The sequence below is a fragment of the Chrysemys picta genome, chromosome 6, assembly GCF_011386835.1.
Source record: "Chrysemys picta bellii isolate R12L10 chromosome 6, ASM1138683v2, whole genome shotgun sequence".
In the NCBI taxonomy this organism is placed as follows: domain Eukaryota; kingdom Metazoa; phylum Chordata; order Testudines; family Emydidae; genus Chrysemys; species Chrysemys picta.
The window spans coordinates 26,315,703-26,338,430 of NC_088796.1; the positions used below are offsets into that span (position 1 = coordinate 26,315,703).

A 22,728-nucleotide genomic window follows, 5' to 3' on the forward strand; every position below is an offset into this window, starting at 1 on the left:
ACCTATCATGATTTGTATATAGTTAGTTTTTCGTAGTAGTAGTAGTTGTTTCTCTAAGTTTCCGTTACAGGGCTGCCCTCCCCTCCCCCCAGTTTCTCCCCCGACACCAGGGCATGCCTCGGTCCCTGTGGTTCAAATCTTGTGAAGACTGCGGCAAACTTATGCTGAAGAGTGACCCACACTTCTTGCTTGAAGTGCCTTGGCGAGAGTCACCAAAAGGACAAGTGCCGCATTTGTAAAGGGTTTCGGCTGAGGACCCTTAAGGATCGTGAGCAGAGACTCAGAATTATCCTCATGGAGGCATCCCTCCGCCTACAGTCCGACCTTGGGTCTGCGGAGCATGTGCCGAGCACCTCCTCTTCAATGCGCAGCGCACTGGCGCCAAGAAAGGAGGCCAAGGACTCCTGGCACCGACCTGGCACCGAACAGATTTAAAATTTTATTAGAAAATGTTTAAAAATAGATGATACAGAGTGTTGAAACTTCAGTTATTAGTCATCGGGGGTAACATACAGAGTATAGGGGGATGTTAGTATTTTGATATTGGATAGTGCATAACACAGACAGTCTGCAATATCCCCAGTGGAGGGGTATAAGGTGGATGAATCAAGGTACAGTCAGCAAGCAGTGAGGGTACATCACTCATACAGGAATTACAGGCAATCATAGGTGTAAATAAGCGGGCTGGGTAATGAGGATAAGATGACCCTCATATGGTGGAGTTCAGTTCGGTTCGGTGAGTTCAGGGGATAAGGTCCAACAGAGGAAGTCTTCAGATCCCTTCCTCATTGTGGGTGCGCGAAGTCACGCCGGCTCACTCTCGGTATTGGCGGTGGCTGGTGATGTGCTCTGTATAAATGTCTCGGGACCATCGGATAGTGTCCGAGACCATTAGACATTGCATGAGCCGCGCATAGTGACGGCCTACCCCACAGGTACTCAGTACACGCTCATTACAGGGGTCCCAGGCGCCCAGGGCCCCAACGATCAGAGCGTTGGTGTACACCTCATAGCTCTTTGTCCACAGGGTGTCAGCCAGCGGGGTGTACTTTTTGAGTTTGCGGGCTCGGGCTTCGTGGAAGGCCGGGGTCCTATTCTCGAATGGGATTGTCACGTCGACGAGGATGATCTTTTTTCGAACCTCGTCCGCGACGACGATGTCCGGGCACAGCGGGCTGTCGGTGTCGGGGACGGCACGGTTGACGGCGATCTCTCCCAGGCGTGGGTCGATGGCCTTCACTAGGCGGTCCTGGACGGTGTTGTGGCGCAGCTGCCAGGTACGGGCATGGGGCTTGCAGCTGCACAGAACGTGGGGCAGGGACTCGGTGACGTACCCGCACTTCCTGCAGCGCTTGTCCTGGTTCCCGTGATGGACAGCTCCATTGAGAGGGACACAATTCAGCCGGGCGCCAGTCGGCGAATTGGGTGAAGCTGCCCGCAGGGAGAAAGTAGTTGCTGGAGTCCCACTTGCTGGTCACCTCAAAGGCCTTACCCTGGTCTGGCTTTTTCCGCAGGGTGTCCACATAGCGCGCGTGAACGGCGGCCTTCAGAGACCTCTCCAGTGCTCCTCTGGCTCCGGGGCTGACGATCGTGTTGCTGTCTGTCCCGATCCGCGGCACCAGGACTCCCAGCTCCTGCCGTTCCTTGCTCCACTCCCAGGGGCAGCCCAGTCGCTTCCCCATTCAGGGCGTGGCGTTGCGGGCGCGGGACCACAGTGAGGCAATGTTGCCCCCGTACTGGGCGAATTCGCTGTCAAGGGAGCTTTTCAAGAAGGTGGCTATATCTCGGTCGGAGGGAGCTCTGCCGATTCGCTTCGCGATGACGGTGCGGAGGGCGGTCATCGCGACGTTCTTCATCTTGGCATCCGGGCACGTCAGGAGGCGGAAGGCGTGCGTGATGACCGCAATGTCGCACAGGTCGCCCATGCAGGGGACGTTGGCGCCGCCGTGCCTGTGCGCGATGTACACGAGCTCGTTGCTGGCTCTCTGGGGCAGGGACAGCCACCTCTTGACCAGTTGCCAGATGGTGTTGTCCACCTTATTGAGGGGCACCTTCGCCACGGCGGATCCTCTCAAGATGAAGGCGATGTGGGGGATCAGGAAGGTGTTGAGGGCGTTGATTTTCTGCCACGGAGCCAGCAGGGATGCGTCGATCTTGGCGGCGTCTTGCAGGATCTCCTGGATGGTGTCCTCCGGGGTCTGCCGGACGCGGAAGCCCATCGGCGTGCCGAGGTGCTGGTACGCCTGCCCCTCCGCCAGGGGAACAACGGACTCGCCTGGATAAGGAACTCCGTCGTCAGCACCGAGTCCTTCTTGCTCCCGTCGATGTGGAGGGACGCACACTTCTTGGTGAGCGGCTGGGGAGTTCCTGGGCAGCTGAAGCATCTGGTGACCGGCGGGCAGGTCTCTCGGCATCTGGAGCGGCTCACACGTGGCGGGGCAGTCCCCTGGCAGCTGGAGCTGCTGGTGAGCGGTGGGAGAATCCCTCTGCGGCTGGGGTGCAGCGGGGGCATCTCTCCGTATCTGGAGCAGCTGGCACGTGGTGGGGCAGTCTCCTGGCGGCTGGAGCTGCTGGTGAGCGGCAGGCTGGAGTTTTGCCCGCTGAAGCGCAGCGGGAAGCTCCCCAGGCATCATGAGCGGTGGCGGCTGGGGCGCGGGGCAGGAGTCCCCCGGCGGCTCGAGCAGCAGCGGCTGGGGCTCGTGACAGGGACCCCCAGGCTGCATAAGCAGCGGCGGCTGGGGTGCGTGGCGGGAATCTCTCGGTGGCATAGGCGGCGGCAGCGGCTGGGGCACGGGGGGCAGCCCCCCGGCGGCATGAGTGGTGGCGGAGCCGCGGGAGAGTCTTTTTGTGGGGGTAGGTGTTGGGGATTAGCAGGGCAGTTACCTGGCGCCAGGAGCAACAACTGGGTAGCGGTGGGTTTCTCTGGTGGCTGGGACATGTGGAGGCAGACTCCCGGTGGTAGGAGCAGCAGCTGGGCGGCAGTAGGTTTCTCCAGCGGCAAGGGCGTGGGGGGGCAATCTCTCAGCGCCTGCAGCTGCTGGCAATCAGCCGGCGATTCTTCCCACGGCAGGAGCGTGGTGGGGCAGACTCCCAGTAGCTGCAGCTGCTGGCCATCGGCGAGAGGTTTCTCCGGCGGCCGGAGCCCGGTGGGACAGACTCTCGGTGCCTGCAGCTGCTGGTGATCAGCTGGAGATTCCTCCGGTGGCTGCAGCTGCTGGCAATCAGCTGGAGATTCCTCCGGCGGCAGGAGCACGGCAGGGCAACCCCTCGGCGGCTGGAGAGCAGGGTGTATGTTCCTCCTCTCGGTGATGTCTCGGCAGGCTGGTTTCAGGATGTGGGAGCTTTCTGCGGCAGCATCTCAGGGGGATCCTTCCTGTTCTCGCTCTTCCCTCTGGATCTGCTGGTTCGCCATGTCTCTGAGACCCCAGGGGTCTGTTTTGGGGTGGTGGTCCGAAGAGTTCTCTGGGGTGGGACTAAGGGCAATGGCTGGGAGCCTGTGCAGAGCAGTAGGACATGGTGGGACAGCGGTTGGCATCTTGGGCTGTGTTTTAGGAGCAGCGGGACGCATATCGGGGCATCATTAGCTCTTTTAGAATGGCAGATACAGTGTATCAGTGTAGCAGCTTATTAAAAAGATGATTAAACTGATAAGAACAGATACTACGCTTGATCTTAGCCTGGCTGCTGCAGAAGTCACAGAAAGTCACAGAAATCCATGATTTCTGTGACCTTGGTAACAGACTCGCAGCCTTAATTATACTTCACTAACATTAAACGTAATAATTTAATATGTAAGAGAATAAAATGTTAAACTTCCCAAAATAAACATAATTATTATTTTATATATAATTTTCATTTTCCCCAAAGACAGTAATTTATTGTGTTGGGTAAGAAAGGCTTTGTGAGACAAAAAGGTTTCTCCTATCTCCTTTTCACAATTGCTATCATGCGTAGGTAACCTGCCTCTTCGGAGTCTACCATGTCATCCAGTAGCTGCTTGAAGTATTAAATATGAACATGGAGGCATGCTGAACCTTCTTTGTGGCCTGAAATTTGTACTTCTGACTATAAAGCAGTATTCTGGATATATTATTGTCCAATTTTTATTAAAACTCAAGGATTGTAATGAATTGGCGTCAAGTCTAGATTATATAAGAGTGCCATTGAAGTTATTTTTGGCTTTTGCATCATAAAACAAATGTATAGGGTTTTTTTTCCAGAGATTTTTTGTATACAAAACTTATGCTTATTTTAAGTCGCTGTTAGGAGAATTAAATACAGTTACTGTTAATAACCCTGAGCTAGCGGATTTGCAATGGGGAAGAGGGTCAGATATGTGTTGCCACAGAAGGGCATTGTCCCATGAACCATAAAATGCTAAATTAGTAAGTGACAGATTGCTTTCATGAGTTTTCAGCAAAACCTGAATTGTGCATTAATTTCAGTGATTTATTCAGCTTCTTTTAAAAATAGGAGAAAAAATTACATTGGAGTTGAACCAAAAGTATATTCTCCTTCATCTGAAGGAGGAAACCCCATAGAATATGAATACTTATTGCTTGAAAAATTTACCACAAGCTTAATAACCAGAGGAATATACCTAGTTCCCAAAGGCTGCAGTGAAAGATTTTTATGAGGGGAGGAGGCAAGAGCAGAGGGTAGGGGGACATCTCCCTATTGAGGAACCCAGTCCGCAGTTGCTTGGGCTGGTGTTAGGAGTTTTGGAATCATAATCTATTTTTTGTCAAATGCTGAGCTAAGAAGATACTGAAACGTTAAGAATAGATATAGGCGTCTCCACGTCGCAACTAATTGTTGTCTCATTAATGGAGTCCTTCCCACCACCAACTTGCCGTTTATTCTGGCCACGCTCTTGGAATTGCTCTTTCTAAGTAGCAAGTATTCATGACTTGTTTTACAGATCAGCTTTATTCTGCCATGTAAATTTGATTCAGGATTTTGTATTGGGCACTGCAGGAATCTATGTACCTTAGGAAGAAATAGTCTTGCCAAAACAGAAAACCAAATAGAAAACTTCAAGCAATTTGGAGCTTATTTCTTAAGTCACATATCCTTGACCTTGCATTTTTGTCAGCAGTAAATTAATATGACAGTACAGATAATTTCTGTTTTACTTTAATGGTTAATATAACAAGATTATTCTTTACTCTCATCCTCTAATCACTTTGCTGATGTTATTGTGGTACTGTGCAGCAGAAAATATTGCAATCAGACAGTGCTCAGTATTGTTTCTATGTGCAATTGCTTAGTATTTATTAAAACAAACTCTACCTATACACACACATTTTGCACATGAGGACCGATTTTAGCTTTGAATGTGTAAGCTGAAGGGAGGCGTATCAACTTCTACAAACAGCTGCAAGAACTTGTTCCTTAGATCAATGGCTCTCAACCTTTCCAGACTTTTGTAGCCCTTTCAGGAATCTGATTTGTCTTGCATACCCCAAGCTTCACCTGACTTAAAAACTACTTGCTTACAAAATCAGACATAAGAATACAAAAGTGTCACAGCACACTAGTACTGAACAATTTCTTAAAAAGAACAGGAGTACTTGTGGCACCTTAGAGACTAACACATTTATTAGAGCATAAGCTTTCGTGGGCTACTGCCCACTTCTTCGGATGCATATAGAGTGGAACATATATTGAGGAGATATATATATGTTCCACTCTATATGCATCCGAAGAAGTGGGCAGTAGCCCACGAAAGCTTATGCTCTAATAAATGTGTTAGTCTCTAAGGTGCCACAAGTACTCATGTTCTTTTTGCGAATACAGACTAACACGGCTGCTACTCTGAAACAATTTCTTACTTTCTCATTTTGTTTGTATGACATTTTAGTTTGTACTGACTTTGTTAGTGCTTTTTATGTAGCCTGTTGTAAAACTAGGCAAATATCTAGGTGAGTTGATGTACCCCTTGGAAGACCTCTGCATATCCCCAGGGGTACGTGTACCTGTGGTTGAGAACTACTGTCTTAGATGGAACAGTTCCAAAATGGTGACCACAAGTTTGTTTGAGAATTGATTCCCATCATACAGTATCCAGTGAATTCTTAGCTGTGTTCATCTGGCATGTGTTCCAGCTCTTTTATTAATCAGCCAGAGGGCTTGCTTTGGGAGAAGGGTCCTTTTAGGGTTTTTTTTTTCTTTTTCCTGAAAGTTATGCAATGGCACCAGTCCATCTCCTCCTCCTCCACTTTGTATGCCAAGTTTTGTGCTTGGGTTAAAATCCACATTCACTTCCTTCTGAAACTTTGTTGCTTTTGATGTTTTGTTTTGTTGCACCTTATTATGGAGTTGCAATAGCAGCTTCATAGTTAAACTTTGTAACTAGTTCTTCATTCCAAGATTTTTTTTTAACATCTCCTCTACTATTGCTCTTTGGGATTGTTATTGAAAACACAGGGGAAAAGGAATTAGAACAAAAAGAAAAAGGTTTGCTTAATGTATCTAAATTTACACTTACCGTGAGCTAACCTAGGTGGACTAGGTCAGTGGTTCTCAAAGCCGGTCCACCGCTTGTTCAGGGAAAGCCCCTGGTGGGCCGGGCCGGTTTGTTTACCAGCCGCATCCATGGTTCGGCCGATCGCGGCTCCCACTGGCCGCAGTTCGCCGCTTCAGGCCAATGAGGGCTGCGGGAAGCCGCGCAGGCCAAGGGATGTGCTGGCTGCCCTTCCCACAGCCCCCATTGGCCTGGAGCGGCAAATCGCAGCCAGTGGGAGCCACGATCGGCCGAACCTGCGGATGCAGCAGATAAACCGGCCCGGCCCGCCAGGGGCTTTCCCTGAACAAGCGGCGGACCGGCTTTGAGAACCACTGGACTAGGTAATCCTTCCTTCTCTGAACACTAGGTTCTGCTAGTTTGTATAGAGATGTCCAGAGAGAGCTATCAAGCCCCTCTGGCTGGGTCAGCTTGCCTCCCTTGATCCAGGAATCATCTCTGCCCTGAAGAGACGTACCTCTTGTGACACCTATCTACTGTTATCTGGAGTTACAAAAGTACCCTTATGATAAATATGTTTGTCCAAAAGTAAAATGTATAATACCCTGTAAATGTTGTTACAATCAGGTAGGCACAACTTGTGCAAAAAATTTCTCTCACTGCAGGTGTAACAACTAATATGCGGGGATTAGAGGCCTCATAGAAATACTATAGATATACTATATGTTTATTTTCAGAGCATTTATGTTTTTAAGGATTTTCTCACTACTGATGCATCTTCATTTTAAAATTGGCTTAAGGAAATTGTATTTAATGAAAACATATGTTGTGTTTTCTAATTTTTTTCAGTCACCAAATCAAATCTTTACAGTATAGCAGCACAGGGGATGTCATTCTTGTTGTGTCTGGTAACTCTCAAGCTAAAGTTCTTGACAGAGATGGCTTTCCAGTAATGGAATGTGTTAAAGGAGACCAGTACATTGTGGACATGGCAAACACCAAGGTAAGTTAAGAAACTTTAAATTGTATTGTTCTATACTGGTATAGTTGTCTTGTACTTTTATTTAGGTTATTTATTGTTCTGGTGATGGTCCTTGATATAACAGCATTTTGTTCTCTTCCAAGCTTTCCGTATAATGGGGTGGCCAAATTTACTGACCCTCTGAGCCGCATATGACAATTTTTAGAAGTTCAAGAGCTGGGGCTCGGGGCTTCAGCCCCGCTCCTGAAGCACGGAGCCTCGGCAGGCAAGCTCCACAGGGCTGAAATCCTGAGACCCTCCAATGGGCTGAAGCCAGAGGTGATGCATTGTGGGGCACATGGGGTTACTTGCCCCCCCAATTTTTGCTAAGGTTTGCTGGCCCTGCTCAGTCACATGGTGCTGCTGGGCCCCCTCCCTGCATTGCAGTGTCTGGAGCTGACAAGCTGTGGCCATGAGGAGAGGCAGCAGCAAACACCTGGGAACTGCAGGAATAGCCGTTGCGGGTAAGGCGGGGTGGATGCCTGAGGAGTGGACTCAAACTGTGGGATAGGATGAACCTTTAAATTGTGCTCCCCCCCAGCCCTCCAGCAGGCACCATTTGTCTCTGGCAGAAGTCCTTAGCCCCACCCCCCCCCCACCGCAGAGCAGAAGCTCTGAGCTCTATCCTGCCCCCCAGTCTGGTAGACTGAGAATACTTCTTAATAATTGCACCCTCTCCTTTACCTTTCCCATTAACAGACCACAAAACATACACACTTTCTTCGCACTTGAAGGATGAGCAAATAGAGGAAAAAATGGAAAAAATCCCTATTAAATTAAGGGCAAAGATAATTAAATCTAGTGCAAGTCCCAGAGAAAGGATTCACTGTGCACCATGTCTTCCTGTGTCTGTCATCTAGATTGTAAGCTGTTGAGGTTGGTATGATCAGGATACACAGGTGAATGAAAGCCTGACACAGAAATGGATTTAAGCATCAGGCTGCAACTTTATTACTTAATAATGGAGGAGGGGTGCTATGCACCCACCGTATCTCACGTACTAGCCATTTAACTCTGTCCAGTCCAAGGTTATAGAGCCTCCACTGTATAACCAGGGTAGACCCTCTTCAGCCTGCCTCAAGGACTCAGCTCACTTCTGAATACTTTTGCCCAACGGGGACCTTGGTCTGCAAAGACTTTGGGTCTCCCCTTTCCCTTTGGAAGATGGCCATCCTGCTGAGAGGGGAGGGACAGCTGTCTTGTTTGTGTCTTGCTGAGTGCCAAGAACATCAATGAATAGTAAATAGTAATAATAAGGTGCATTTTTGTTTGTTAGTGGTTAAAAGTGTACATGAAAAAGGGCTGACTCCTACTCTTGTCAGTATAATTTATTTTATAGTTTTGTGTTTTATGTAATTGGGAGAGAATGGAAACTTGTTTGTTATAAACACAATCATAATAAATTATATTTTAAAGTATTTTAACAAGTGTTCAGTGGGTTTTGACCACTCTTCCATCTTCTTTCTCCATATGTTACATGGGATAACAATTCTGTTTACATAGATGATTTAAATGCAGGTCAGTTTTGTGAATAGTTTAAAATTAATAATTTAAGTGTAATGATAAAATCTACCTCTCAGATTTGTGATAAAATTGCCTTATTTAGTGCTTGTAGGGCTTACTGCCAAGTAACTAGCCTAAGTACTGCATTACTTGATGCTATTCATATCAGAACACTATTTCTTTTGGCTAATAGAATGTATACAAAGCCATATAACATTAACAGCTGTTTTGGTTCTTGTTTAATTAAAGATAATGCAGATTTTTTCTCTTATAAACTTTTGAAATCTCACTATATGATGATCCTACAATCGAAGTACTGGAGTAGTTATGCTGTCATATTGACTTTTAGGTATTCATTCCCTGGTAATTTTTTTAAATAGTTGCTAAAACTGTCTCCATAATAACTCTTAAAAACAATCTGAAACAATTTCAATTTTAGTTTTGCAGGTGTGGTTTTTAAATTTTATTGAATATTATAGGAGTCCTTTGTTCTCTTCAAACTTATTTAATAAGCTTGTGCCAACACTTCAAATATGTCAAACTAACTAAAATACACAAAGGAACTGGATAAAGACATTTTCCCTGGGAAAGATAGTTTGCTTTTTTTTTTTTCCAGTTTTTTCCCGAAATCTTGTGAGTTGCTATAGAATATAAGTGGCTTAAATTCTGGTAAAATGTCCACCAGCAGATATTTCCATCTTGAAGAAATGGGTCTGTCCACTCTCATCTTACAAATTATTTTTTATGAAAATCCATTCTGATCCAGTTTCAGATCTGCTTCAAGGATCTAGTTATATTATTTAAAATTCTCCATTGATTACGCCGAAAGATGGCTCAAGAGCACTTTATTCCCACAACTCACTCCAACAGGGAGTGGCTGATAGAGCTCAGGGTGAAAGTTGTAGACTATGGCATTTTTTGGTGAAGGACACTTGGCTGTGGAAATCCCAAGCACTAGAGATCAGAATGAGCTAGAGTCTTGTCTCCTTGTCTGTGTAGATTGTTCCATATTTCCATGAATTAAGTGATGATACAGTCCAGAGAAACTATTAAGTCTTTAGGTGACTTGCCATCGTGAGAGAGAAAAAAGATAAATTGAAGAAGAGTGACAGGAATAATTGATTTCAAAGGCACAATTAAACTAGTAAAAAAAAAAGATGCAATGAATAATTGTGTTTTGGGGGGAAATGGTGAGGGAGTGAACTATAGGGTATATATACTGAAGTTTTTCTAGCACTCTCAGTAACATTTAATGTAAGTTATACACAGGCATTAAAGGAAGAATACCCTCACTTCTTATTAGAAGCACCTAAACTTAAAACTGAGTCTGGTGTAAAACTGTTTGGTATTATAACAAAAAGAACAGGAGTACTTGTGGCACCTTAGAGACTAACAAATTTATACTCCTGTTCTTTTTGCGGATACAGACTAACACAGCTGCTACTCTGAAACCTGGTATTATAATGTTATTTTCAGTTTTACAAAAGTGACTAGAAAGATTTCTCCTTAATGGAAGTGTCATGTCATTTATTGTCCTCTAGATGTAAAAGGGTCGGGTTGTATTTTCAACTCTGCCCCTGACTCTTTGTGGCCATGGGAAGTTACTCAGCCTCTCTGTGTCTAGATTTTTCCATCTGTAAATTGGGCATACTGCTTACACTATTATAGTTAATGGATTGTATTAATTAGTGTTTATAGAACACTTTTAAGATTCTTGAAAGAAAGGCACTATATAAGTACTGAGTATTATTTTTCACCCTCAATTAATTTTATATTTTCTTATTCCTTCCTAAGAGTCTCACATAACATCAGACAGTGTTATTTTACTTTTCATTTTGAAATCCTAGGTTACATCTGTCAGAGTTAAGGTTAACTGCCTTTCCACTCAGTTGTTCAGCAAGGTCACCCAATCTCAGGCTCCCAGCTCCTCAGCTGTTGCCTCTCTTTGGTGGAGACCTGCATCTCAGTCTCTTCTGACCAGGGTATGTCAAGGCTGAACAGTTCCGTGCCTTCCCTGTGTTCTCCCAGCAAAGACAGTCTGCCAAACTAAACTTGCTTGCTTTCTCTTCAGAGACTGAGGACAGAGTGATTGCTTCAGATATGTGTTACCACACAGTTCTTTCTAAGCAAGCCTACTTTATTCTTAAGGTAAAAAGCATTACAGAGAAATGAGGTCCCTTCCAACCCTGATATTCTATGATTCTAAATTTAGTCCACCCTTTTATACAGATATGGGGTATTTGATCTGGAATTTCCAGAAGCAGGTAGTTGGTATACAATGAGTCTCTCTCCCCAGTTTGTGTCTTTAAAAGGCATGCCATGCCACCCTTACTTCTGCGCTGCTGCTGGCAGTGGCTCTGCCTTCAGAGCTTGGCTCCCGGCCAACAGCCACCGCTTTCCAAGTGCCCAGCTCTGAAGGCAGCATTGCTGCCAGCAGCAGCACAGAAGTAAGGGTAACAGCACTGCACCCCATACACACAATAACCTTGTGACCCCCCACAACTCTTTTTTGGGTCAGGACCCCATCAATTACAACACCATGAAATTTCAGCTTTAAATAGCCGAAATAATGAATTTTATGTTTTTTTAAAATCCTATGACAGTGAAATTGACCAAAATGGACCGTGAATTTGGTAGGGCCCTAATCATAACTAATAAAGTTTGCAGGCAACACAAAGATTGGGTGAGTGGTAAACAATGAAGAGGACAGGTCATTAATACAGAGCCATCTGGATCGCTTGGAGAGCTGGACACAAACAAACAATATGACTCAAAAAGGAGTTGTGTGTGTCGTGGTGGGGGGGGTGTCACAAGTTTATTGTAGGAGGGGTTGCGGTACTACTACCCTTATTTCTGTGCTGCTGCTGGTGGCGGTACTGCCTTTGGAGCTGGGCAGCGGGAAAGTGGCAGCGGCTTGACTGGGAGTCAAGCTCTGAAGGCAGAGCCGTCGCACGCAGCAGCGCAGAAGTAAGGATGGCATGGTATGGTATTACCACCCTTACTTCTGCACTACTGCTGGTGAGGCACCGCCTTCAGATTTGGGTGCCTGGCCAACTGCCGCTGCTCTCTGGCCACCCAGCTCTGAAGGCAGTGCAGAAGTAAGGCTGGCAATACCATGACCCCCCTAAAATAACCTTACAACCACCCTGCAACTCCCTTTTGGGTCAGGACCCTCAATTTGAGAAATGCTGGTCTCCCTCATAAAATCTGTATAATATAGGGTAAAAGCACACAAAAGACCAGATTTGACGATCTGTGACATGTTTTTCATAGCCGTGAATTTAGTAGGGTCTTAGTTATGATCCTATGTTCTCTTCCAAGTCACTGATTTAGAAGGTTTAAACAGTGTAGGGTCAAGAACTGATCCCTTCAGGATCTGCAACAGGGGCTGTCTCTTCTCCTTAGCTCCAAAGCATGCGCTGCCATGTTGAAGCTTTTCAAGGAGGTTTATTTCTTTAAACAGAGGTTATCAAACAGAAAATAGTCTTAGCTCAGTCTTTGGCCCCACGCTTCAGGGACACCTCTCTCAGAGGTCTCTGGCACTCCAGTTCCTGGCAGCCTCCCAGCCTCAGTCAGCTCTGCTCCCTTCCTGGAGCAGCAGCCACGGGGCTGGCTTCCCTGAGCACCTGGCCCCTCACTCCAGGGACCCACCACAGGAGCCAGCTACAGTGGTGTTCCGTCCCTAGGGCTCAGCCTGTCTCAGTCCTTTCTTCTTCCACCTCTTTATATAGGCCCAGATATAGCCCAGCCCTCTTTAATTAGCTCAATTGGGTTCACTTGCTCCAGTACAGGGGACCTGAACTCAGCCTAGGCACAGATTCAGCTACCCTGTGACACCACTATGAGACCCATGCACTCCATGATGATTCTTTGTTTTATAATTACATTTTGAGACCTGTCATCCAGTTTTTAATCCATTTAATGTGTGCCATGTTAATTTTATATTGTTCTAGTGTATAATCAAAATGTTGTGCAGAGCTAGTCAAATGCCTTACAGAAATATGTCTATTACATCAACACTATTATTTTTATCAGTCAAACTTGTAATCGCAGTCCAAAAGAATCAAGTTAGTTTGATCAGACCATTTCCCCCCATAAACCCATGTTGATTGACGTTAATTATATTACCCTCATTTAATTCTTTATTGATGTGCAGTTCCAGTATCTTGCCTGGAATGAATGTCAGACTGAGGCCTGTAATACCCAGGTCGTGCCATTTACCCTTTTAAAATATTAACACATTAGTTTTCTCTGTCTTCTAGAACTTGCCCAGTGTTCCAAGACTCATTGAAAATCAATATTTATGGTCCCGCAAGGTCCTCAGACTGCTCTTTTTAAAAATCTTTGCATACAAGTTATCTGGACCCTGCTGATTTAAAAATCTCTAACTCCCCCAATTTATTATTGGAATGGAAACAGTATCATCATCATACGTCATATGTCTACATGAACCGTTTTTCTCTAAATACAGAACAGAATATTTATTGAACACTTCTGCCTTTTCTGCATTATGTTTGACATTTCCATCTAGGAATGGATCAATACCATTGTTAGGATTTTTTTTGTTCTTAATAAATTTAAATATATTTATTGTTCTTTAACTCTGTTGGTCATAGATTTCTCCTTGTATATTGATATTTTGTATTTTTAAAAAAGCATCCAACTTGATGATTGTGTATTACATTATTGGTTTGAAGGACTGTTATTAAAAGACTGTCCAGTTTACGTATGAAATAATTGGCAGTAAGGAATATAGTTAATAGTGCAGGTTATTTTAGGTAGAGAGCCTGAAAAATGAGGGGAAAGTAAATGCCTACTTGAAAAAATTGTTTGCCATAGAATTAGGTTCTCATGTTTTTCTGTGTTTTTCCAGGGTCATACAGCAATGCTTAATACAGGCTGTTGGCATCCCAAAATAAAAGAAGAATTTTTGACTTGTTCCAATGATGGGTGAGTATAGGTTCATGTCAGTGCCAGAATGTTTTTGGCGTTTGTCAGCTTTTGCATTTTAGGACCTCTATGTACCTTCCCCAATTATAACTTGGTTGCAAACAGTCAGTTGTGAACTTGTTTGTTGAGATCTGAAAGCCAGTATAAGACTTGTCTATAATTTGGCTTCTAGAAGAGTTCATTGGTTTGTCTACATTCTTTATGTTTTTGATATGGTGCTTTTGGTGATGACATAGCAGGAAAAATATATGGATGAATATACTGTAATATATTTCAAATTAGAAAAATGTAAAAATGAGCCCCCAAATGTAATTTTCACCGAGTGAATGGATGTCTCAAAGGATTTGTAGGAGGGATGGCACAGCCTTTCACTTCACAGTCATAGGTTTGAATATGGCCCAGGTAGGTATTGATTAGTGTTACCATTTGACAGCTGTCCAGTAGACAATTGGAAATGAATTTGTGGTCTCAGTCTTGATCCTAGTGGACAAGTGTCCAAATCACAAAAATCACTGTGATGTTTGGTGCTAATTTACACCCTTCTTGGAACTTTAAGCAGTGAGGCCAAGTATTAAATGGGCATGGAGACTTAAATATGCTGGTGCCATTGTGCTCAGGGCTGAGGGCAGTGAAGAAAGTTTGCATTGCTGCTTCCTTGGTTTGTTTATAATCTCCTTTGTAATTAAACAGAAGATTCTGGTAACCTGTGCCTTCAATATGGCACTTTTAAAAATGACAAAAGCATTGTATTAACAATCCCCACCCACTCACCTACACCCTCCCCTCCCCCAGTGAAACTAATGCTCCTTGTTGGAAAGTTCACACAGTTTGATGGAGAGAAAAGAAGGCATGTGTATCAAAAAATAACATTTTAAACTACTAGTGTTTTTTTAACGTAAAAAAATAAACAAAACCATTGAAATCACATTTTTAGTTTTTAGACAAAAAAGTAAAGCAAAAATTTCACTGTTATATTCAGCTATATTTATGAAGTGATAGGATTTTAAAATATTTTGTTTTTCTTGTAAACACAACGGATAGACAGTTTTACTGCTTTACCACTTTAAAATTCAGTATTTTTACTTAGCTGAACAGTTTGTAGATAGTGAAAAATAAATTAAGAAATTATATACTCTCAAGACTGTCTAATTTTGTCTGCATAAACATATGCCTAGCAATTATACCAAATATGGATTCAATGGCTCTCTCGTGCTTAAATTGCTGTGAATTAAAAGGGCCTGGTCAAGTGAGTAAAATGCAGATAAACAATGCTATAAATGGATGTGTAATTATATTCTCAGAGAAACCAAATGGCTGACATTATAAGAAAAGTATTTGAAACCATTCAGTGTACTTCCCATTTCCTTTTACACTAGCAGCAGTTTTCTCCAGTGTGTGGATGTACCACTTTTAAAGTAACAATTGGGACTTAATGTTAAATCTGCAACAAAACTTTTGTAGACTAAAGAACATCTTTTGTTGGGAAAATTTCTTTTTCATGTTAACAAGCTCAACAAAGTATCCAAAACGTAAGCAAAAATTATTCTAAAAAATTATCTGTGCTGTAGGAAAGAAGAGTCTATGGCAGTTTAGATAAAATGTGTGTGGAGGTCATCTGTTTCTGCAATATTATCATCACTTGAAAGAAGTGAATATTTAGGAGATACAATTACTAGTTTAAAGAGGCTAATTCTTGTAAGTCTTGTTCATTAGTTTCACTGTTGGAAGGTTTCTTTAGTAAACAGGATTTTAAGCATATATTTCACTATGGTGTAATGGCATGTATTATGCTAATATATATTAGGTGAATTTCTGGCTTGATTGAAGTCAGTGGCAGTTTTGCCACTTCAGCAGGGCCAGGATTTCACCCATTGTGTTCAGGTGAGTCAGCTTCCTCATGATTACAGTTAGTGTCACAGAATGGACAAGCGGAAGAATGGTGCTGAAGAAGTAAGAAAGAGGTCACTGCAGTCTTCTCCAGAATTAAAAAAATAATTACTGTAAGGTTTTTCTTTAGTGATTTCAGAGAGTTTTTTTTATTTGGCAAAATAACTTCAGAATCGTTGAAAAGATTGTGGAGCAGACACTTAGCGCTAAGGAGAGAACTAGGTAGACTCAGGCAGAAGTAGTCAAAAACTGTGCTATTGCTTTGTGCATGCGAGAAATCATTTTTTCCTGAATTTTAAATGAAACCATTATGGGAAAAAAATATTCTAATTACTCCAGAAAGTGACAATACACCTCTACCTCGATATAACGCTGTCCTCGGGAGCCAAAAAAATCTTACCGCGTTATAGGTGAAACCGCGTTATATTGAATTTGCTTTGATCCACTGGAATACGCAGCCCCGCTCCCCCTGGATCACTGCTTTACCGCATTATATTCGAATTCGTGTCATATTGGATCGTGTTATATCGAGGTAGCGGTGTATTTGTATTTTCTCTGATTATTTTGTATTTATCAGGGCTGTCAATTAACCACAGTTAACTCACGTGATTAAGTCAAAAAAATTAACTGCGATTAAAAAAATTTATCGCGATTAACCGCGCTGTTAAACAATAGAATACTAATTGAAATTTATTAAATATTTTTGGATGTTTTTCTACATTTTCAATATTGATTTCAATTACAACACAGAATACAAAGTGTATAGTGCACACTTTATATTACTTTTTATTACAAATATTTGCACTGTAAAAATGATAAACAAAAGAAAGTATTTTTCACCTCATACAAGTATACTGTAGTGCAATTTCTATTGTGAAAGTGTAACTTACAAATGTAGATTTTTTTTTGTTACATAACTGCACTCAAAAACAAAACAAAGTAAAACTTTAGAGCCTACAAGTCCACTCAGTTCTACTTCTTGTTCAGCCAATCGCTAAGACAAAAAAGTTTGTTTACATTTACGGGAGATACTGTTGCCTGCTTCTTATTTACAATGTCACCAGAAAGTAAGAACAGGCATTTGCATGGCGCTTCTGTAGCTGGCATTGAAAGGTATTTACGTGTCAGATATGCTAAACATTTGTATTCCCCTTCATGCTTCGGCCACCATTCCAGAGGACATGCTTCCATGCTGATGATGCTCATTAAAAAAAATAATGCATTAATTAAATTTGTGACTGAACTTCTTGGGGGAGAATTATATGTCCCCTACTCTGTTTTACCTGCATTCTGCCATGTATTTCATGTTACAGCAGTCTCGGATGAAGACCCAGCACATATTGCTCATTTTAAGAATACTTTCACTGCAGATTTCAGGAAATGCAAAGAAGGTACCAATGTGAGATTTCTAAAGATAGCTACAGCACCTCACCCAAGATTTAAGAATCTGAAGTGCCTTCCAAAATCCGAGAGGGACAAGGTATGGAGCATGCTTTCAGATGTCTTAAAAGAGCAACATTCTGATGCGTAAACTACAAAATCCAAACCACCAAAAAAGAAATCAACCTTCTGCTGGTGGCATCTGACTCAGATAGTGAAAATTAACATGCAACAGTCCGCTCTGCTTTGGATCATTATCGAGCAAAACCCATCATCAGCATGGACGCATGTCCTCTGGAATGGTGGTTGAAGCATGACGGGACATATGAATCTTTAGCGCATCTGGCATGTAAATATCTTGCAACGCCGGTTACAACAGTGCCATGTGAATGCCTGTTCTCACTTTCTGGTGACATTGTAAATAAGAGGGCAATATTATCTCCCATAAATGTAAACAAACTTGTTTGTCTTAGTGATTGGCTGCACAAGAAGTAGGACTGAGTGGACTTGTAGGCTCTGAAGTTTTACGTTGTTTTGTTTTGGAATTTTTTGAACCCACCCTGCATTGCAGTGTCTAGAGCTGACAAGCTGGGAGCTGTGGCCATGAGGAGAGGCAGCAGCAAACACCTGGGAACTGCAGGGATAGCCGTTGCGGGTAAGGCGGGGGAGGGGGCATTGTTTTGTTTTTGAGTGCAGTTATGTAACAAAAAAAAATCTACATTTGTAAGCTGCATTTTCATGACAGAGATTGCACTACAGTACTTGTATGAGGTGAATTGAAAAATACTATTTCGTTTGTTTATCATTTTTACAGTGCAAATATTTGTAATAAAAAATAATATACACTTTGATTTCAATTACGACCCAGAATACAATATATATGAAAATGTAGAAAAACATCCAAAATATTTAATAAATTTCACTTGGTATTCTCTTGTTTAACAGCGTGATTAAAACTGCCATTAATCACGATTAATTTTTTTGAGTTAATCACGTGAGTTAACTGCGATTAATCAACAGCCCTAATTCACACACACAAGTGAATTGGCCTATGGCTCTGGCGTGAGCTGGTCTGTCATCGTCACAATGACATCTATTTCTCTTTTGTGAAAATGTAATTGCAATTTTCAGCTCAATAGAATAGGAACAGAACTCGAAGTAACTGACAAACGTGATCCAGCTGATGAGTTTTCTGTGTATAGTTATATAATTAACATTAAATTTTGGTTATGCTGAGTTTTAGCATAGATATACAATGTACACATATGAATACACAAATATTTAAGTGAAGCTAATGGTATCTTTTGGGTGCTCAGCACTTTTGAAATTAAAGCATTTTTGTACCTGAACCCCTTTGAGGAAATTTCAGGAAGCTTCATAACAGTAAAAGTAAGGTTTATTCCCCATACTCTTTCACAGAGCTCAAGTTCTTCCTTTCCTTCTCCTCTTTCTCTTCTCTCCCTTTTTCCCCAGTGTGTCCTGGAAGTTGCAGTTCCTGGACTCAAAGCTACAGGAACCACCTACAAACAAACTTACAAACACAATGTGGGATAGCTATCTGTACTGAGCTAGATACGACACACCCTTTCTCTTTAATTTTTACAATGGTTGTGCTAAACAGTCACTTCCAAGTCATCACTTGAGTCCGGTAACAGTCTTCCAATCTTTTAGGGAGTCTTCTTTGTCTCACACTTCTAATCCCTGTAGAGGCAAGAATGAAACTAGGCAGTGGTGCAGTTCCTACTACTATAAATTGTCTCTCATCACTATTGGTGTAATCGATGTTCTGCAGTCCAAGATAGAAATGAGCATTCTCCTTTTCAGCTTGTAGCTGATGAACTGTGGACAATCTTGAAATGTTCCATTTCTTTCCATCTATTAATACAGCAGAATTTTGTCAGATTTCTATCATCTGCAAAGGACATGAATAGCTTGAACATCCTTTTTTGACTGTATCACAGCTTAATGTGAGCAAAATCTCCAGTTTGAAACTAGTGAGGTTTAGCACCTTTCTTACAGTCTATGTACTGTCTGTATTTCTCCTGTTTGTTCTTAACATGTTCACAAATAATTTCATTTGAAGGTTTAGTTGAAAAAGGAGAACATGTAAGCCCTTGACAGGTAGTAAAAAATTCTTTCTGTGATCTTGCTTCCAAACTAATAAGCTACAAACTTTTTTTCACTTCTCTGTTCATTCTTGACTAGACCATTAGCTCTTGGATGATATAAAGACACTGTTTTGTGTTTGATATCATTGCTGTTGAGATAGTATTGCATTTCTTCAGAGGTCAATTGTATTACATTGTCAGTTACCAATTCCTTGGGAAATCCTTCTCAGGCAAAGACTGATGACATGAACTTAATCACTATTTCAGTGGTAGCCTTTCCAGTGGTGTAACTTCCAGCACTTTGAGTAATAGTCTACCGTTACTATGGCAAACCTTTGTGTAACAGGATGATCTTCAAAGGGTCCCATTATGTCGAGAGCCAGTTTCTCCTGTGAATAGTTGGGATAATCAACTGGTGTGAGGGATGTTAAAGGTTTTCTGTGACTTATCACTACTAGCACAAGCTGTGCAATTCTTGATTATTTCCTCAAATTGCTTGTCCAGCCCTGGCTGCCAGAAGTCTTGTCACAGGCAGCTTTGAGATAGACTCATCTCCAGATGTCCTTCATGTTTCAGGTGAATCAGTTATTCTCTCAGAAATGTAGGCACAACAAGATGATCAGTTCTTGAAATCCATTTATATACAAGAGACAGCTCATGTGATATATGTCTGTAGGATTGCAGGTGTTCTGGCGACATCATCCTGGAAAGCCATCCACTAACTATATACGTCTTTAGGTCCTGAAGTACTTTGTTTCTCCCATGTCTGTTGCCCACTCTGAGATTGTGATCACTCCTTGAATTGTAGCAGAGATTTGTGTAATGGCAATCTCTTTGTCTTTCTCTGGTGCACCCTCATGACAAGGTATGGACAGGTGAAAGACAGGCTTCAGTGGTGTTCTTGGCACCTGGATGATACATTGCCAGGAAATCAAAGTTCATTAGTTTGGTGGCCCATTTGGCAATTCTTGGAGTTGCTTGTCCAGAACCTCACATGTTGATTAAAGCAGAGAGAGGTTAAGATAAATCTCCTATCTCAGAGTTAGGGTCTGAGGTGCCTTACTGCCAGAAACTTCTTTCTCAGTGACAGAATAGGATTTTCCGGATTGGTCAGGGCTCTGGAAGCAAATGCAATTGTTACTTCTTGTCCATTTTCTAGCTGAGTCAAGACGGAACCAAGACCACGATCACAAGCATCTGTTGTGACAGTAGTTTGCTTCTCGGAATCACAAGGGCTAAGAACTGGGCTGGTGGAAACTGCATGTTTTGTCTCATTAAATCTGTTCTTGAACACTTCATTTCATTCAAACCTCACATCCTTTTTTAGGAGATGATGCAAAGGAACTACTTTCACAGCAGATTGCTATACAAACTTTTAATAGTATTCGCACAATCCCAACAATAATAGAAGTTTGTCCTTGTTGTTAGACTCTGGTGCATCACAAATTACTTTCACTAGTTCTGGTTTTGGAGAGATCATATTTCCTAAATATGTCACTGAGTTGGTATGGAAATGACATGTCTTCTTGCTGATATTAAAACCATGTCATCAAAGCTTTTCTAGAACCTATTTTAGCATGATGATATGTTTGGATTCATCTTTGCCATACACTAAAATGTCATCTTGAAAGTAAGTAACACCTTGTCTCTCCAATGATCCCATGCATAATCCTCTGGAATATGGATGCTGCACAAGCTAACTGAAACAGCATCTGTTTGATTTGGAACAAACCTTGAGTGATGAAAGCTGTGTACTTGCAGGCTTCTTCCCTTAAGGGGATCTGATGGTAAGCTGAGGATAAATCAAGGGTCCTGAAGACTCTTGCCTCCTTCAAGGTGACAAGCATTTCATTGATGATGGATAGAGAATGACAATCTACAACAATGTTGGAGTTTAGATCTCTCAAGTCCACATGTGTAGATAGCACCACTAGGCTTCCTGGTGAGAACAACAGAAGAAACCCATTCTGATGAATCAACCGGTTCAATGATATCTGCTTTGCATAGTATCAGAATTTCCCCCTTGAGTGTTTGTCTCGGTTCAGCTGGTATGTTTCACACTTTATGCTGTACAAGCGTTGCATTGTTCTTTAACTGGATCTTATGCTTGTTTTTTTTGGGGGGGGGGGGGGGAACAACTATGGTATCAGTGAAAACTTCTGGAAATTCAGAGATGATTCCTGGTTGTAGCCTATCTTCAGTTTGCAGGACAGGTTCTGTACTATTCATAACTAATGTCTGAAGATCCCTTTGTTGATTCCGTCCTAAAATAGAAACTCCCTTTTCAGCTACATAGATTTTTCCCTTGGGCAGTATGGCCTTTGTACTCAAAGACAGCTGTAAAATAGCCATTGATGGGAATGGGAGATCCACCATACCCTCTGGAGTATATGTCTGAAGGATGCAACTCAGGTCAGGAGCTGTCAAACAGTAATACCCCAGGACAAACAGGGAGGCAGAGTGGGCCCCTTTAGTATTTAGTCCAGCAGCTACCATTTATCTACTTGGTTCCAGGGGCCAGGCCAGCTGCTCTTTTTTCCTCTTGCCACATGCAGAGTGCTCTGCTGTATGGTAGTGGTGGAATCCACTAGAGGAGAGGATTTTTGAGTTAACATCTCATTGAGATGCATGGGGTAGTTCACTCTTCTCAGAGCTATCTTTTGAATGAAGTCAACTTATTTCAGAACGTAATCATCCCATAGTAACATCCACTCAGACCAGGAATTACGCCCCAGGTTGGGGCACATTTTAAATTTATTGGTTGATTTCTAGTCAAGATTCATAGATTCCAAGGCCACAAGGAACCATTGTGCTCACCTGATCTGACCTGCTTTATAACATAGACAATAGAACTTTCCCAAAATAATTCCTACGATGTAGCTTTTAGAAAACATCCCGTCTTGATTTAAAAATTGCCAATGATGTAGAATCCACCACATCCCTTGGTAAATTGTTCCAATGGCTAATTACCCTCACTGATAAAAATTTACACCTTATTTCCCATCTGAATTTGTCTAGCTTCAACTTCCAGCAATTGAATTGTGCTGTAGCTTTCTCTGCTAGTTTGAAGAGCTCATTATCAAATATTTTTTCCTCATGTAGATACTGATAAATGGCAATTAAGTCATCCCTTTACCTTCTCATTGTTAAACTAAATAGACTGAACTCCTTGAATCTATCACTGTAAGGCATATTTGCTAATCCTTTGATCATTCTTGTGGCTCTTCTCTGGATCCTCTCCAATTTATCAACACCCTTGTTGAATTGTGGACACCAGAACTGGACACAGTATTCCAGCACCAGTTGCACCGGTGCCAATGCAGAGGTAAAATAATCCCTCTGCTCCTACTTGAGATTCCCCCCCCCCTTTTTTTTTTTTTTACGCCCAAGGATTTTGTTAGTCCTTTTGGCTG

General features: G+C 42.5%; 1 protein-coding gene across 2 annotated transcripts in view; it reads left to right on the forward strand.

Annotated features, from left to right (window-relative positions):
- The window catches only part of WDR70 (WD repeat domain 70), a 246,824-nt gene that overhangs the window by 85,544 nt on the left and 138,552 nt on the right, over positions 1 to 22,728 (forward strand). For both annotated transcript variants that reach the window (XM_008168689.4, XM_065550032.1), the window contains exons 8-9: positions 7,316 to 7,469; positions 13,864 to 13,940. In XM_008168689.4, the coding sequence (XP_008166911.2) occupies positions 7,316 to 7,469; positions 13,864 to 13,940 (231 nt within the window). The remainder of the gene's footprint in view (positions 1 to 7,315; positions 7,470 to 13,863; positions 13,941 to 22,728) is intronic.